At 40.5% G+C, this 16,465-nt stretch overlaps 3 protein-coding genes across 3 annotated transcripts; 2 read left to right on the top strand and 1 right to left on the bottom strand.

Annotated features, from left to right (window-relative positions):
• Window positions 1-2,691, top strand: LOC145710114 (serine/threonine-protein phosphatase 2A 56 kDa regulatory subunit gamma isoform-like). The gene is given in 12 exon segments (XM_081787807.1): window positions 1-378; window positions 424-530; window positions 571-592; window positions 595-665; window positions 710-774; window positions 816-1,041; window positions 1,082-1,192; window positions 1,241-1,477; window positions 1,611-1,736; window positions 1,781-1,894; window positions 1,935-2,099; window positions 2,468-2,691. Coding segments are annotated over 12 exon segments (1,692 nt in total). The 5' UTR covers window positions 1-2; the 3' UTR covers window positions 2,540-2,691.
• LOC145710115 (uncharacterized) lies at window positions 2,688-3,331 on the top strand. The gene is made up of 2 exons (XM_081787809.1): window positions 2,688-3,020; window positions 3,059-3,331. The coding sequence occupies exons 1-2, from the start codon at window positions 2,719-2,721 to the stop codon at window positions 3,171-3,173; spliced, it is 417 nt and encodes a 138-aa protein (XP_081643935.1). The 5' UTR covers window positions 2,688-2,718; the 3' UTR covers window positions 3,174-3,331.
• An 8-nt stretch (window positions 3,332-3,339) lies between these two features.
• LOC145710116 (cytosolic carboxypeptidase 2-like) lies at window positions 3,340-15,831 on the bottom strand. The gene is made up of 16 exons (XM_081787810.1): window positions 15,469-15,831; window positions 15,291-15,351; window positions 15,044-15,116; window positions 14,707-14,997; window positions 14,248-14,597; window positions 13,899-14,168; window positions 13,527-13,797; window positions 13,085-13,279; window positions 12,871-13,047; window positions 12,736-12,825; window positions 12,583-12,696; window positions 10,815-11,027; window positions 9,925-10,144; window positions 9,615-9,874; window positions 4,568-5,801; window positions 3,340-3,518 (listed from the first exon to the last, which is right to left on the bottom strand). The coding sequence occupies exons 1-14, from the start codon at window positions 15,584-15,586 to the stop codon at window positions 9,735-9,737; spliced, it is 2,583 nt and encodes an 860-aa protein (XP_081643936.1). The 5' UTR covers window positions 15,587-15,831; the 3' UTR covers window positions 3,340-3,518; window positions 4,568-5,801; window positions 9,615-9,734.
• Window positions 15,832-16,465: the final 634 nt, after the last annotated feature.

Here is a 16,465-nt window from a genome sequence, read left to right as displayed (position 1 = left end):
AAATGACAAAGCAAGAAAAGAAATCAGATGAGCCGCCAAAGACGGCGCTAGCAAAAACTGCCTTGTATGACAAAACAGCGATTCCTTCTCCGGCGAAAGAAAAGCGCCAGTCATCTTCAAGATTTACTTTATCTGGAAAACGAGAGCTCATCAAGCTGCCGTTACTCATCGAAGAGAAGGATCCTGCTGCGCGAGAAGAACTTTTCCTCAAAAAGCTCAAACAATGTTGCACCATGTTCGACTTCATCGCTGATCCACTATCCGACCTCAAATGGAAAGAGGTAAAACGCGCCGCTCTCGGAGAAATGGTGGACTTCGTCGCAATGAATAGAGGAGTCATAACAGAGCCTATCTTCTCCGCAGCAGTAGAGATGTTTGGTAAGAATCTTTTCAAACTATTGGATGAAATAACGCTGTTCTTAGCTGTGAATACATTCCGATCATTACCACCGAACACAAACCCAAATGGCGCCGAGTTCGATCCAGAAGAGGACGAGCCGACGTTAGAAGCCTCTTGGCCTCATCTTCAGGTAATGTGATCTTGTTTGAAGTATCCGAGCATGTCTTCAGCTTGTGTACGAGTTTTTCCTCCGCTTTTGGAAAGTCCAGATTTCAAGCCTAATCTTGCGAAAAAGTTTATTGACCAGAAAAGCTTCGTGGTTCCGGTAAGTCTCCTCCCAATGATTCCTGCCCTCAAATTTTATTCTAGCTCCTCGACCTTTTCGACTCTGAGGATCCTCGAGAGCGCGATCTTTTGAAAACTACTCTTCATCGGTAGCTTCTTTCGAGTAGTCTGAAAACTTAACTTGTATCAGAATTTATGGCAAGTTCCTCAACCTTCGAGCTTTCATTCGTAAACAGATCAACAACATTTTCTACCGCTTCGTCTACGAAACGGAGCGACACAATGGTGTTGCAGAGCTTCTGGAAATTCTGGGTTCGATTATCAACGGATTCTCGCTGCCTCTGAAGGGGGAACATAAAATATTCCTGCTCAAAGTTCTTTTGCCTCTCCATAAAATCAAGTCATTGTCAGTCTACGTAAGGATCCTTTATGAAGCGGTTTTTAACAATGATCTAGCATCCTCAACTGGCTTACTGCGTAGTACAGTTTCTCGAGAAAGACCCATCTTTAACAGAAGAAGTGGTAACTGGGCTGCTCAAGTTCTGGCCGAAGACACACTCTCCGAAGGTAATTTCGTCAAAATTTTTGGGACAATATTCAACATTCTGCATTCAGGAGGTGATGTTCCTGAACGAGCTAGAAGAGATTCTGGACGTTATCGAGCATGCTGAGTTCGCTCGAATAATGAGGCCGTTATTCAACCAGCTTGCACGTTGCGTCTCGTCGCCGCATTTCCAAGTTGCCGAGCGAGCTCTCTACTACTGGAACAATGAGTACTTTGTCAGTCTAGTGCAAGACCATACCAAGGTTATCTTGCCGATTATGTTCCCGCCTCTCTACCGAAATTCCAAGGTTTATATTCAAAAATTATCTAGGCTTTTCATCATCTGACTGTATAGGTTCATTCTGCATAGGGTGTCTTCGATGAGCCTATACAGTCAGAAATTGAACAGACAGAATAAACAAACACTTACTTTTTTTGAAGTCTCACTGGAATAAGACCATTCACGGACTGATCTACAATGCTCTCAAGCTTTTCATGGAAATGGATCAGAATCTGTTCGACGAGTGCACCACCAATTACAAGAGCGAACGCTTGAAGGAAAAACAGGTGGATAGCATCACCAATTGTGTTTGTTTTTAATTCCCTCTCAGGCTATTCAAGAGCGAGAAGAAGCCTGGAAGCGTATTACAGAGAAAGCGATGAAAAATCCACTGCGACATCAAGTTGATGGACTCGTTATCAAGAATGATGCTTTCGCTGGCGAGGTATTTTTTCAATTTAAATCGGGGTGAATTACAGTTCTAGGTGGATACCGAAAAACTGCGCGATCTCAATTTGAACGAGAAGGAAGAAAAGGGATCAGTTGCAAAAGAGCTTAAATGGGACGAAGTCAACACTGCCGCCCAACACACCGAAGCTGATGACAAATCGCGAGGGAAAGCTATGCGACGGAAATCGAACTTACCTCAGGTAATTTTCAAATTGACTGTGAAGACAACGAGGAGAACATCATTTTATTAGAAAATCGTAAAACGATTTCAAAAGTGTAAGTCATATCTTTATCAAGCCAAGCGTGAGCAAGATCCTCAGTAATTTGAGAACTTCCGGTAATTGAACGCACGACAACATTTATCATAAAGAAAGATCAGAAACTGTCCTAATCTAGAATCATTCAAAATTTTGCTCGTTCCGAGAAAACGGTTTCTGCTCTTTTTCCAATTATCTAAATCAGTTATCATCACTCCCTTTCCATAATTTAATTCTTTAATTATAGCGCACGTCCGAAATTTATCAAAACTTCATCCATGTGAATCTTGTTTAATTAAATGACTGTTTAGGATTTGAGCACACTTCGTGCGCTAGAAAGCCACAAACGCTCTTCCGAGGGCCTCAAGAAGCAAGAAGAGTAAAAGCAAAATCATTTTTTCGCCGTTCAACGACCAAACCTCACCGCCCTACACACATTTCCGTTATTTTCTAGTACATGTAATAGCAATCAATCTTCATCTGCAGCAGATTCTATTTCATTCATTCTGCCTCTGTTCAACACGTTGTGCAATCACTAGTGCTCTCAAATTTTTCCCATAGTATGAGCGAAATCATTGAGTCGGAGCTCGCAGCGAAGCGTGGCCTTCGAAAACGCCCTTCCAAAACTGTTATTCAATGCTCCGACGAAGAAAACGAAGACCCGCAAGTTTGTCTTCCGAAACGAGCGAAAAGCACCGAAGATGGAGTGCAACAACCACTCGCCGACAACGAGGACTCGTCTGAGTCAAATGATCCTTCCGAAAAAGCTCCAGCTCCACTCATTGCTAGCATGCCAACGCCGGTTCTTTTGGAGAGAACGAGAAAGACTCATGATAGGAAAGACGCCACTCCTAAAAGAATGAGGTAGCCAATAGCTTAATTTCCTGCTTGACGTTTTTCAGCACAAGCAAGAGTAGAAAAGAACAAAAACCGACGGAAAACAAAGAGGACGCATCTTTCAAGGCTCGTCTTTTTGAAGAAGAGGACTCCGCTACTGATTCCGATAGCTCGCTTTAAGGCGAACACTTTTACATTTAGGATTATAAATCTTCGCTCATCCTCACTTCTTTCATTCCTTTTCATTAGTAGACCTTATCTTATCACATTTCCAACGGCCTATTACACATTTATTCTCTTAATCTCACTTTTGACAATAAACAATTTACGAAAATGAACTGTTTATTTTGAAAGTAATTTACACTGATTTACAGGCTGTGAAAAACTTTTAAATGTTGGTTTCTCTTTTTCATTTTTTGCATTTTATCGCTTTTGGGAGGAAAATATTTGGCTGAGGCTTCGTATGGTTGTCGTACTTTCTGGTAATAGCCTTGAATTCGGCGTCTACTTCGTTGACGATATTTACTAAATAATGCTCAAGATGAATTTCAATAAGAATTTTTGGGGCGAAAAATTTTTTTCTGAGGTCAACACATATTCTGAAAGCCCGTAAAAAGTTACGCCGATTCCCGAAATTCTAGGGTGAAATGACGTCATTATGACGTCATCAGCCTCATTTGAAAATTTTTCAGAATCCACGCTTTTTGAAGGGGTTCCCCCTTAGAAATTTTATTTTTCTCGACGGAATCTTGTTCTTCATCGAATAAGGAAGGTTGCAACGGAAAAAAATTTCCGAACCGACCGGTTTCGACCGCGGTATATCGCGGTCTTCCCAGATTTTTCCCCAAAACCAGACATTTTATATATCAATCGACGCAGAATTTAATTTTCTTTTGAAATAAAGATAAATCAGGCATAAACCAACCGGTTACCATCAATAAAAATGAGTAAAACTACCGAGAAACAAAAAATGATGAAAAAAGATATTTTTTGTATACAAATGTATTATGAAGGAAATTATAAAAATACTGTTCAAACCTTACTGCATAATGCAAGAAAAAAATAAAAATACTGTTCAAACCTTACTTTTTTCCTAGAATTTGGCGTTTTGCCAATTTTATGAATTTTGCGTTTTTTCTCATTTAACCGGTTGGTTAAGGCCTGGTTAACCGTGGTTAGCTTTATTTTGAAAAGATAATTAAATTCTGCGTCGATTGCTATATAATATGTCTGGTTTTGGGGCTAAAAACTGGACAAACCGCGATTTACCGCGGTCGAAACCGGTCGGTTCGGAAAATTTTTTCCTTTGCAACCTTCCTTACTCGATGAAGAACACGATTCCGTCGAGAAAAATAAAATTTCTAAGGGTGAACCCCTTCAAAAAGCGTGGATTCTGAAAAATTTTCAAATGAGGCTGATGACGTCATAATGACGTCATTTCACCCTAGAATTTCGGGAATCGGCGTAACTTTTTACGGGCTTTCAGAATATGTGTTGACCTCAGAAAAAATTTTTTCGCCCCAAAAATTCTTATTGAAATTCATCTCAATGAATTGTCGATTTTGGGAACCTACTTCAGGCTTTCCGATAGATTTGAGATTTTCATCAACAGAGTGTTCGTTGATTTCGATAGTTTTTGACTTCCCGAAAATTCTCTTTGAACCCATTTCGCTGATGAATAGCAGTGATTTTTAATGTCGAAATGGGTTTTGAATTTAGTCAGATTTAGCTAATGAGAACTCCGAATCAACATAAAAGATCACTGCTAACAGCAGTCGTCGGCCTGTCCGTAGTCGGTAGATTGCTGCTTCCAATTGCTAGTTCCATTAATGGGCGTGGTTTCATTTTGCTCAATGATTTTCGGCTCTGAATTTCAGGAGTTTCAATATCTTCATGCTCTGCTGGATGTCCATTTATTTTTCGTAAAACGCTCTCAATAAGACGAGACGAAAGGTCGCCGTCAGAAGCTTTGGCTTCCTCTACTAATTCTGTATTGCATCTATCTTCTGCATCTGTTGATGGTTTCAATGTTTTCGTCTCGTTTAGTTTTCTAAATCGGAGTGGCCTTTGAGAATTTTCGCTTTTCTTTTCCATTTTAGCCAATTTTTTATTTTGAACACTTCTTTCTTGAACATGTGGCTGCTTCTTCTCTTGTTTTCCGTTTCTACTTGTCGCTAGTTGGATTGGTTTAGTCTTCTTTTCGATTCTGGTTCCCTCTGCCATTGACTGCTCTTCAGGTTGGGCTATTTTAGAGTGCGCTGTTTCTTTCTGTTCTAGCGCTCTGCTAGTTGAATTCGGAACTTCCAGAGTCTTGTTCGTATCCTCAAACTTAGGTACTCTTTTTTCAAACGAAGCGAGCGATTTTTCCATTTTATTTTTGGAGTTCATTGGGAAAGATTCCGTTTCAGAGCCCAACTTTGAGACGGCTCTTGTACTTTTAGAATTTGTGGACGCTTTGGACTCCGAACTGCTGATAAGATCACGAAATAGAATGTCTTGTAGAGAACCATTCTTTTCCTTCTTTTTGGATTGTTTTTGAATATTATTGAATTCTTGCTGTGACAGGCGCCCGTCGTTGAGAAGCTTCCTCTCACTCACGAAAATTTTATCTGTAGTTTCATGAGAATAATTGAGTATCTTTTGATTATCCGTTCTAGGCTGGAGCGAGTCCGGAGGCGATAGTTCTGGAAGAGGCTTGTCATTTACAGCCCTGTCGCTGCTTGAAGATTCGGGGCAGTACATGGCTTCCTCTCCGATAAAGTTGCCGAGAGCAGACGGCGAAAGATATGGGAACATCGGTTCTCGCCGCTAAGCTTATTCATACTTTTCGAAAATATCGGAATCGAATGGTCGAGAAAAATATAATTTTCACCAAAATTTCCAAACTTATTTTTTTGTTTTCTCTATACTCTAGATGTGTTCTAGAGGTCCTAAAACCCCCCTTTCGCCAGAAAAAACCACGTGAAGCAAAGAAAAAAAATCGATTTTTTCGACTCGAAAACTCGAAAATCGGAAATTTTCACCAGCCCATTACTCATCGTTATCGATGAGTAAGCATGATGAATCATACCTCATTGGATAGCTCAGAGTCTGAACTTGTACGGACCGTCGAGAAACCGGTGCGGACTTTAACCGGTTGGTCACACGGTAAGGCTGAAAGTTGGTCAATTTTTCGAAATTTCGAAAAATGCCCATCTTCAAGCGATGATTACTCATACTTCCTGATGACTAATTTTGGCCAGTATATAGCCATTTATGGTCAACTTTGGTCAAGTTCGGCCGGAGGACCCCGGAGGACCTCCCTGGTGGAAGACCATCCGCTGGAAGACCAATATTTAGAATTTCAATATATGGCTGTGCTCGGCCAATTTATGGCCGCATATGGTCAACATTGGTCTAGTCAGGCCGGAGGTCCCCCGGAGGACCTCTATGGTGGAAGACAATCTGCAGGAAGACCAATGTTTAGAATTTCAAAAGATGGCTGTGCTCGGGCAATTTATGGCCACCTATAGTCAATATTGGTCTAGTCAGGCTGTATTTTCAAAAGGTTAACTGATAAGAAGCTTAATATCTGTTTTTTCTAGAAAAAATACTAAACCGGTGCGGCAATAAATCGGTCGGTCGCAAGTGCCTGCGAAAAAAGTGTTGATACTTCAAATTTCTGCAGAACAGACCACATTCAAATTAAGAAAATCTCAATAGACAAACATATATTTATCAAAAAAATGAACAAGTATTTAAGAACGAAGATGAAAAACCGAAAAGAAAAAACAATTTGAACAGAAATAATGAATGACAATTTTGAAGTAACAAAATCCTGAAAATTTTCTGGCAAAGCACGATGTTCACGGCTTAAACTTCTAAGAGTCTTTTCAACTGCGTGAATCAAAGCCGCGACACATGGATCAGATGGGTCAACCATATTAGTTCTAATCGACTCGTGTATTGTTTTTTCAAAATCATTCATCTTAATCTTATAAGAGAAGGTTTATAGTCATGAGTAACCTTTGCGCATTTTTCCACCATAATCATTCTGAGAACGCGTTTGTAAACATCTGATGGAATACCAGTATTGAGTGCGCAGTGTTTTAAACCATCTTCAGTTCGCTGAAATAAGAAGCTCGCCGAAATCGCGGGTTTTTCGCTGATGATTGAGAGTAGAGTTGGTATTTTTAGAAGCTAAAAATTCAGGTAGCACGTTATATCAACAGAAATAACAAACCTTTTCATCATTTTTCGACGTCTCAGGTATAGGAGTGTCAATTTTCATTTTTAATGCAAATGAATGTAAAGCACTTCTTAGAGTTCAATATCGATGAATAAACGATTTTTAAAATTTCCTGTCTTTTCTCAAAAATGAAAAACTTCAATTTAAATGATATCGAACCTTCCCTAAATGTATAAATTTTGTGATTTGAAACCGTGCCATTCAGCGAAAATTGATTTGATAGAAGAATCTTATGAGGTTTTGGTGATTTTTCGCTAGGAGCTGGATGTGTTGAGCTAACGGCAAGCCATTCTGCGTAGTCTTCGTCATCAATTTCTCTTCGACTTCGCTGATTTGGTTTCTCTTTTTCAAAAATTTCTTTGTAAGTTTCTCTAACTATACGGAAATTGTCACGTTGAATAAGATAGATGGAGGCAAGCAGCAATATGAAAATGATTGCTTTAAGCCCCATTGCTAGAATGATGAAGATAGAAATCACCCGTCACCCTTTTATACCCGACTAATTGATAATTTTTTGGCACCGTTACAGTTTTTCATAAATTTAAAATCAAGCAATCGTGGCGATCCATTGTTTTGTACAAAGCGCGCAATTTGCATTGACGTCAATTCTAGCGCTCGATTCTTAATTTTGGAAAAACATGCATCAAATCATATCCTTATGACAGCGAGCTTAATTAATTTGTTTCAGAAATTTCGAATTTCTTTTTCACATTAAATCTTTATCGCTCTGGTTTGTCTGTTGTTCGATTTGTTGAGGTTTCAAAATTTTTAATCCGAATCTTTTTTGCATTTATGAATTTTAATGCCTTGACCATGACCATTTATTGAAACAAAGGAAGCCAAAGCCATAGAATACAAAAAAAAATTTCAAGCTTCAGTTCGAGAAAACCAAAAATGAGCAGTTGTGAAGACGATTTTTATAATTATTCGCATCCTGAATCCATTTCATCCGACGATGAGCTCAATGAGAGAAATGATAGTAGACTTCATTCAATAGCCGCGGCTCGGAAGTTTACAGTTCGGAACAACATCTTCACTGAGGCAAAGTTATCAATTAACCGAATCTGTGAAGACTCTGAAATCCATCCCGAACTGTGGGACTATAAGGACTAGGCTCGACACAAAACAGGCTAAGTGAAGTCTCAATCTCGTCAATCATCCATTTAAATTTAAAAAAAAAGGGAATTCGTATCTTGCAGAGCTTATATAGGGCTGGATCTCCTTTGCTAAATTTGGCAAAATAGCGTCAGTCATAAAATTCCCAAATGGACTGAGTAACTCCGAAGATTCCGTTATCACAATAGCTACCGAAGCTCCAATTCGAACAGAGACAAAAATCTTGAGAAAAATAGCTCCACTTTCAGAGCGCGATAGGTTGGGCTGCGCTGAAATGTTAGAAACATGTATGATACCTTAATAGCTCAAAATATAAGATTTTAACATAGTCAAAAAGCGCATCCTTTTTCTAAGCTCTTGGGTAGTTGGGATCAGTACCGATGGAATTGGATATGCTGACAGCGATTCCAGAGAGCCGGCTATTCTTCATACACCAACAACGGAACCAGTTCTTATGATCGACCTGGAACGTCAAAGTTCTACTCCGATTTTCAAACTTCATTATTTCTATGAGTTTTGATTTTTCTTCTTGTCGAAATAAATGTTTTTTTTTAACTTAGAACAGTCGCAAAATATGATTCTAATGTTCTCGTGACCAGAGTTTGCCGAAGATTTCAATTCTTAGCCCAGCAAGCATTTTATTTCATTATTTAATTTTGGACTTCCAGCAGATTGTCTTCCACCAGGGAGGTCCTCCGGAGGACTTTCGGCCTAACGAGACCAAATTTGACCATACGTGGCCATTAATTGGCCGAGCACAGCCATATATTGAAATACTAAGTATTGGTCTTCCAGCGGATGGTCTTCCACCAGGGAGGTCCTCCGGGGTCCTCCGGCCAAACTTGACCAAAGTTGACCATAAGTGGCCATATACTGGCCAAAATTAGTCATCAGGAAGTATGAGTAATCATCGCTTGAAGATGGGCATTTTTCGAAATTTCGGAAAATTGACCAACTTTCAACCTTACCGTGTGACCAACCGGTTGAAGTCCGCACCGGTTTCTCAACGGTCCGTACAAGTTCAGACTCTGAGCTATCTAATGAGGTATGATTCATCATGCTGACTCATCGATAAGGATGAGTAATGGGCTGGTGAAAATTTCCGATTTTCGAGTTTTCGAGTCGAAAAAATCGATTTTTTTTCTTTGCTTCACGTGGTTTTTTCTGGCGAAAGGGGGGTTTTAGGACCTCTAGAACACATCTAGAGTATAGAGAAAACAAAAAAAAAAGTTTGGAAATTTTGGTGAAAATTATATTTTTCTCGACCAATGACTAACCTGTATTGTCTTCCTTGTTTTCAGTGGTTCCACGTCGCGCGGCTTCCCGTTTACAAGCAGTGTGTTATGGGCGCTCTCTCGTTCTATCAAAGTGAGAAAAAAAACACAAAATTAAACTTGTTAGTCTTTTATTCGAGGGAAACCGAAGTTAGGATATCTAGCGATGGATGGCAATTTGGATTGTTTAAGCATAACGTTCGAGTAAAGAATCTCTTCTTCCGTAACTGGATACGTTTTAAGTGCAAGAGCTAGCTGAGCAGCTACATTTTAATAAAAATGTTAGTAAACAACAGCGGCAATCTAGTATCACCTTTTGATTTGGAGCCTTCCCTTCGACGATAACGAGCATGAAATGGATCATGAAACCTGTCTAAATGCGACAGTGCATGTTTAGCAGGAGTGTGTGGATCGTAATCAGCAGAAGCCGTGTGGTGGTGCGAGCGATCTGCTTCGCGCCGTACTGACTGGTCGCTGCTGGAGCGACTGTAACACACTGCCTCGGCCACCCTTACCGCCTCCTGATATCCGGGCTAAAATTGATGTAAAGCCAACTTATTCAGCGCATAAATAAAGCCGTTAGTCAAGTTAGCACCTATCTACCACATAACAAATCACATCAGTGCGATCAACTAGGAATCAGTAGAGCAAACGGCTGGCTACTTGTTTTTTCACCTCGTCCGGATCAACTTCATAAGGACTGACCCACATGGACGCGCTCGCTTTCCGCGGCAGCGCGACCAACCGTTTCTGAATAGCATTTCAATTATATCTGGCCCAGAGAGCTAAATATAACCAGACAAACGTGCGCGAATATTGTGCACTCTTGTGATGAAAAAATGACAAAACAGAGTTTGACATTTGGTGCAATGCGCAAACGTCATGTACCGTGGTGGTTTAATGGACCGAGCGCTTCCTCCTCGCGCTAATAATTGTTTAAAAAATGACTAGAGTAAAAAATATCTAAAATGTCATAACGAGGAGCTAGATTATTACCAATTCGGCCGAATTGCCCCGGACAAACGTCAGTGTAATGCGAGAAAGCTAAAACATTCCTTCAGTCGGTTTTTAGTCGATAAAAAATAAAGCACAAATCGGCGTCAATCAAAGTTCAATCGGGTAAGGCGGCAATCAACTAGAGCAGGAATTGCGATAGATTCATTTCAATTTTATTTGCAATAAAATCACAGCGCACTTGCGCACCTTGTCACCGTCATAGTCTCCGTCGTCATCATGTGAAGACGGTTTTTTAAAGGGCGGAATATGTTTATAACGAACTCTTTGATGCAACTTCTGTTCATGTGTCTGAGAGGGGACTGGTCTAGCAGTGGTGGACGGTTGTGGAGCTGATCGCGCGAAATTGTGGAGACGCTCGAAGTCAATTGTCTTAGTCGTGGCGGACACGTCGCCCACCGACTGAAAATCACCGACTGATGCCTTGTTTTTGCGAATCGCAAATCTGTATGCTATTTTTCATGCAAACTTGTAATCAAGAGATTCGATTGAAGTTGATTTGATTTTTGTTTTGATTGTTTTTTTTACAAGAACTTATTCTGAATAAGCTTCGAGGACTGGATATATTACTTCCGCGAATTTTGAGTGGAGGGAAATCAAAAGAATTATTTATGAAGCATGCGATTTCCAGAAACAAAAATATTTATTACGGTGGCTCAAAATGGCAATTTTATGATACTGCTACTGACTTTTACAGAAGAATATTTGCTTTTTGCAGAGACAGAATAATCATTGAAATACTGCGGTATGGTGCTGAGGTAATTGCTTGATTAGCCAGATGCTGCTGAATTTGTGGCTCCTTTCGGATTGCCAAAACTCGGATGACAGTCTTGGAAGCGATATTGCAAGAGTTCGCGAAATGTCTGCACATCGAAATGATCTTTGAAGAGCGCGAGGTCTAGCGTAGAGTTTGAGTCGATTATATCAATCAACTTTCTCTTCGACCTTAATGATCATGCATATGATATGCAGGGCATCATTCACCATAAAACTTAAATGATTGCTTTCGACTTACTGGCTAGAACTTGCCCCTCGAGTTGTTGATAGAAGCTGTCCAATTGTGATCTGCGACATGGTATCTGGAAGTGCACCCTCACTTTTCTGCGGCTTCAAGGCTTTGCTTGCATTATGAGGTCCTCGCACTTTGAGTAAGTGCTTAAGATATGTCTCGATCGAGAGACCTTGGAATTTAGTTTGACGCTGCGTTGCAAAACTCTCAGTTTTTGCATCTGCTTTTGATGAGTGGTCTCCTAATAGAAGAAATGAGATATGTATGTTGTTGTTATCGAAGTTTAAAATACCCAAACTGTGTGCCACTGTCCGATCTGCTCGCTGGATGTGTTGTTGATCGAAGATCTGACTCGACAGTGCGTTTTTCGCCTTCCAGTAAAGCCCCTTTTTTCAGTTTTAGTCTCTTTTACTGTTCTGGGGATGTTTGCTCTATCCTTGCTGAAAAGTTGCGTGGATATTGTATCTAAATCCCGTCCTGCGAGGTTGACTATTGTCTTGGTACTCGGCACTTTGGGTTGTTGTCTTGACTGATCATTATGCTCACAGCGGTGACCGTACAAGCGGAATAATTTTTATGCACTGCATTCTATAAGCTGCTACGCCCCGATTCCTGACTTGAATTGCTTCCTTGACCAAATTGCATGAGAAGCGGATTGTTGGGCTTCAATGGTACTAATACTCGTTCCTTTGCTTCTGCATTCTGAATCGAAATATACTGCAAAAATCTCTGACACCTGCATCCGCCGTGAGTTTAAGGACCCATAATAAAAAAGGCAAAAAAGCGCATACATGAAAAAACAATACCATGTCTAGGGGCGCCAGTGATTGAGACCGATAGGTGGTAGAACTATGTGTTCGTTCAGATCGGTGAGTAGTTGATATGTCTGGAAATGGACTGTTCCGTTTTGTGCAATTTGGAATTGTGCGAATCGAACGAAAGTTTTACCTTTTTTGTGCTGGTCGAGTGGAATTCCGCATCTGAGCGATTGTGCCCATTCGATGTACTTGAAGGCGTCGGTCTTGGCGGTCGAACTTTCACGTTTTTCAGCAATTTCGATGCCTTAGAGATTTCAATAAACGATATTGGTGGCAACCTTACGTCTTCTGCCGATTTCGCTCTTTGAGAGCGGTCGAGTCGCTTTGCATCCGATTTTTTTGGTTGCCGTTTTTTCCACTTTGTTTTTCTCTTCTAAAAATATTGTTAGGGGTTGACAGTCGACAATGAAGGAATAACCTGATGCTCTTCAGCAAGATGTGCTGGCAAGCCTTCGTCTGAGCTTGAATTGCTTCCGGAAGTGTCGGACTCGAAATCATGAAGGAGCTGAGGATCTTTCGGAATTTGATCTTCTCCATATCTAGCAATAAGTTTTTCCCTTAGTTTCTGCGAAATTTCATCTTGGCAGTATTGGATCTACAAATTCTTTTCCCATTTTTTAGTAAAATGAAACCTTTGCCGGATCGGGATCATAGAAATCGAGTAATGTGTCGCATATGTGTCGACCCATTCGTTCCAAGTCTTTTATTCCTAAATGCGTGCCAGCCCGGCTCCCCAGTGTTGACCCGCCAAAAGAAGCCTCCATTGTAAAAGAATTCTTTACACCAAGTCGATGCATAAATACGCGCCCGGTTCCTTCTTTGTTCGCCTAAACAAAACTCATTATAACGATTATGCTTAGAGATCTAGATAGATTTGTTATGACGTTGATCAGACCGCATTGTAAATAGATTTTTACAAAAATGTTGAAAAATCAATCGGAAACGATCAATGACCCTCAATGAGCGAGACAGTATCAAGCCAAATAGGCTTTTCCGCTGTCCGGACAAAAGGACGCCCCATAGTTTAGAGCCACACCTGTCGCGAACTGTATTTCGAAATAAATTCACGCGCACCTGAGTTTTGTATTTGCAAGATTCGAATTTGAAGATTCCCGGGGCATTCAGCGACATCATGTATGGGAAAACTTTTTCGAGACCAGGCTGCTCGACAGACTGACAGCCGTACATAAAGACATTGTGCTTCCTCGAGTGTCCGTGCAGATCTATGTAGAACGCCACTTCATGTTCTTTTTGGAAGATTTGAACGTTTCTGGTGAGCGCGTAAATCGCGGGAAAAGCCTCACGCAGCGTCGTTTTGTAGCGCCTGTTCAGGTCTCTTCCGGCTTATGACGGGATATAACTGTACGTTTTTTATCTGCTCAGTGATAAGATATCGTTCTTCTGCAAATTTACTTTCGACTTTTATCGATGTCGTTCCCGAATCCTAAACTGCAGCGATAGTTGCCAACAATAACTCCATCTGGATTGAGCATCGGAATCACTTTGAATATAAAATGCCCTCGCAAAGTGACAGCGTCAGGATCCATAGATGTGATAAAGTCCAGAAAACCTTTCATCATCCAGCTACCATTTGTTTCACCTGGATGAACTCGAGCAGAAATCACAACTACTTTCTTCTGCTTTGCTTCTAACGTCTCATGGGGATTCGTTATCGTAAGAATATGAACAAAATTCTGGGCAAGACTTCTGCATAAAATTCTCTTTTGCGATGAACCAAAGTCATTTTCAGTGAAGAAATACTTATTTCAGGATTTTTTAACAGTTGCTTCAACGATTCCTAGTTTTGATAAAGCGCGACTTTGAAGTATCGTTTGTCAGCGTGTCAAGATACTGTTGAAGATCCGTATACGTATAGGGATAGTCATGAGCGAGGTAAACAGTGTCATCATTGTGAGGAAATTTCATTGTCCAAGTCAAACAGTACTGTGATCTACCGGATGGTGTTGGAATCGCACGCCTGTAATAGCGGATGTTTTCGCCGTTTCTTATCCACCCTTTTCCACGTGTTTCAGCAAGATGAGTTGAGTACATCAGGGGTCTGAGGCCATTATTGTAAAGCGAAGATGGTTTCGAGAAATTTATGATGGTGAATCTGTAGTTCACATCAGGGCGGATGTTTTTGATCTAAAAGTGCTGTCAATTTATGATATTTGGACAAACGATCTCATAGAAGAATTATTAAAAGGTCAATGACTACTGCATTAAATTTGAGAGCGCTATTGTACTAGCTCACCTGAAAATAAAACCACTGTGTATGACGATTCGTGTACAAGTCAGTCCGCAGTTCTAGCTCATATTCGAATTCTCCAACTTTGCTCGCTCGCAGAAGATTACCAGATTCAAACCGAGATTCGAAATGAAGCGTATCTGCACCCGTAGGTACGGGTAAATTGACCGGTTTTTTGCCACGCGCTCGGGAACGCATGAAATAATTGTCTGGTCCGGGATCATTGTAGTAAACGCATTGACTCAGTGTTGCTCTAGGTTCTGGCTTTGGCTCGTCACCTCGATTTTCGTAAAGTGGCTGTATTGAACGGAGTATGAATTTCTACCAAAACGTTTGAATTTACCTCATTGTGAGTTTCCGGCTCGCAATTGAGAGTATCTGGCGTATCTAATGCCACTTGAACGTGATTCGGAAACCTAAAAGGTTTTTTAACAGGTGACAACATTTACGTAACCGTCAGACTTGCTTAGTCCAAATACGCATTTCCGCCGATTAAAACTATCTCCCTAGCGACCGACTTCGATGCCTGTAGTAATTCTTTTATTGGTTATTCCAAAAAAGTAATAACTTATTGCCAAATCGAAACTTACTTTGCTTCTTGTCCATAATTTCCAATCGAGTAAAGGCTGCGAGGTTCTTTCAGACGCGCGCCTAAATATTTCCAAAAGAAATTTTATAAAAGCAATTATTGTGAACGATTCTCCACGCAAACAATACTGTATTACTGTATTACTGATGCATTAAATGAATTATTTGTATAGAAATTACCTGTGTCTTGATCAACGATGATTTGTTTAGTTCTTGTAAGCAAATCGTCGACAGCTACGGAATACGGGTAAATATGGCGTTGTAAGGGTCCCACGCGAATCGGCATTCTCTCTGTCATTAGCCCTCGAGTTTTTTCTTTCTCTCTCTTTCAAATATTGCAAATGACAGTGTTTTCTTTCACTACTGTTTAGTTTTTATAATCAAAGGGCGCTATAAAAAACTGAAAGTGCGCTAGCGCCACACTCAATTTATGCCATTTTGTTTCTTTTTTTTTTCGGAAAAATTTAGGACTTGGAACCTTAGACTCTCAAGTCGGTAAAGTTCATTGTGCGCAGAGGCAATTGTGTGAGCTTTCTGTGCGAGCTTGGATCCAGAGCCCAAATAATAACTATATCGAATTTGACCACACCGAACAGCACTGGCTAGTGATGATGGTAGAATCTCTACTGCGCAAATATTCACAATGCCAAACACGCATCCACTTATTACTACAAAAGATGGATAATCTGCTTTTGAAATGAGCGCAAAATATTGGAAGAGCGGGAGAGTAGCCTTTCAAAAGACTTACATGAGGCGATGTCTTGGTAATTCGACGCTTCGAGCTTGCTCAGTCCGAAATCCTCCTCGTTCCCTCGATGAGTAAAGTCCTCTGTCTCGTTCGCCCCAAGTCTTGGGTCGTACTCGCAGTCGTAGAACATGCGCCGAGCTACGAAAATTTTAATAAGTTTTCCTTGCTAGCGAAGTTTCAAGCGCGGCTCTTGAGAAACTGCTCAAACAAGATGAGACTGAGATGGTTGAAATTTAATTCAGCACAATAGCTTTAACTCACTCACTTGAACTTTTACTCGAGGTACTGTAGTATCCGAAATGACTGAGGTGCTTTTTCATAAAGCTTTCGTATGAATTCACGATATCCACTTCATCCTGCTTTTCCTTTTCTTTAGCAAGATTGATTCCACTGTTGAGGTGATTTCAGAGATGATTTCGGACAGAATTA

Source organism: Oikopleura dioica, chromosome XSR, assembly GCF_907165135.1.
Source record: "Oikopleura dioica chromosome XSR, OKI2018_I68_1.0, whole genome shotgun sequence".
NCBI lineage: Eukaryota > Metazoa > Chordata > Appendicularia > Copelata > Oikopleuridae > Oikopleura > Oikopleura dioica.
Note: the sequence above shows the minus strand (reverse complement) of the source record. Positions and strands in the feature narration are given on the sequence as shown.

Coding starts and splice junctions, on each gene's coding strand:
- LOC145710115 (XM_081787809.1), top strand. CDS start 2,719: ATGAGCGAAATCATTGAGTCGGAGCTCGCAGCGAAGCGTGGCCTTCGA. Junction 3,021..3,058: donor GCCACTCCTAAAAGAATGAG/GTAGCCAATAGC, acceptor GACGTTTTTCAG/CACAAGCAAGAGTAGAAAAG.
- LOC145710116 (XM_081787810.1), bottom strand. CDS start 15,586: ATGACAGAGAGAATGCCGATTCGCGTGGGACCCTTACAACGCCATATT. Junction 13,280..13,526: donor CTTGCAAATACAAAACTCAG/GTGCGCGTGAAT, acceptor AGTTTTGTTTAG/GCGAACAAAGAAGGAACCGG. Junction 12,826..12,870: donor ATCTTGCTGAAGAGCATCAG/GTTATTCCTTCA, acceptor CAATATTTTTAG/AAGAGAAAAACAAAGTGGAA.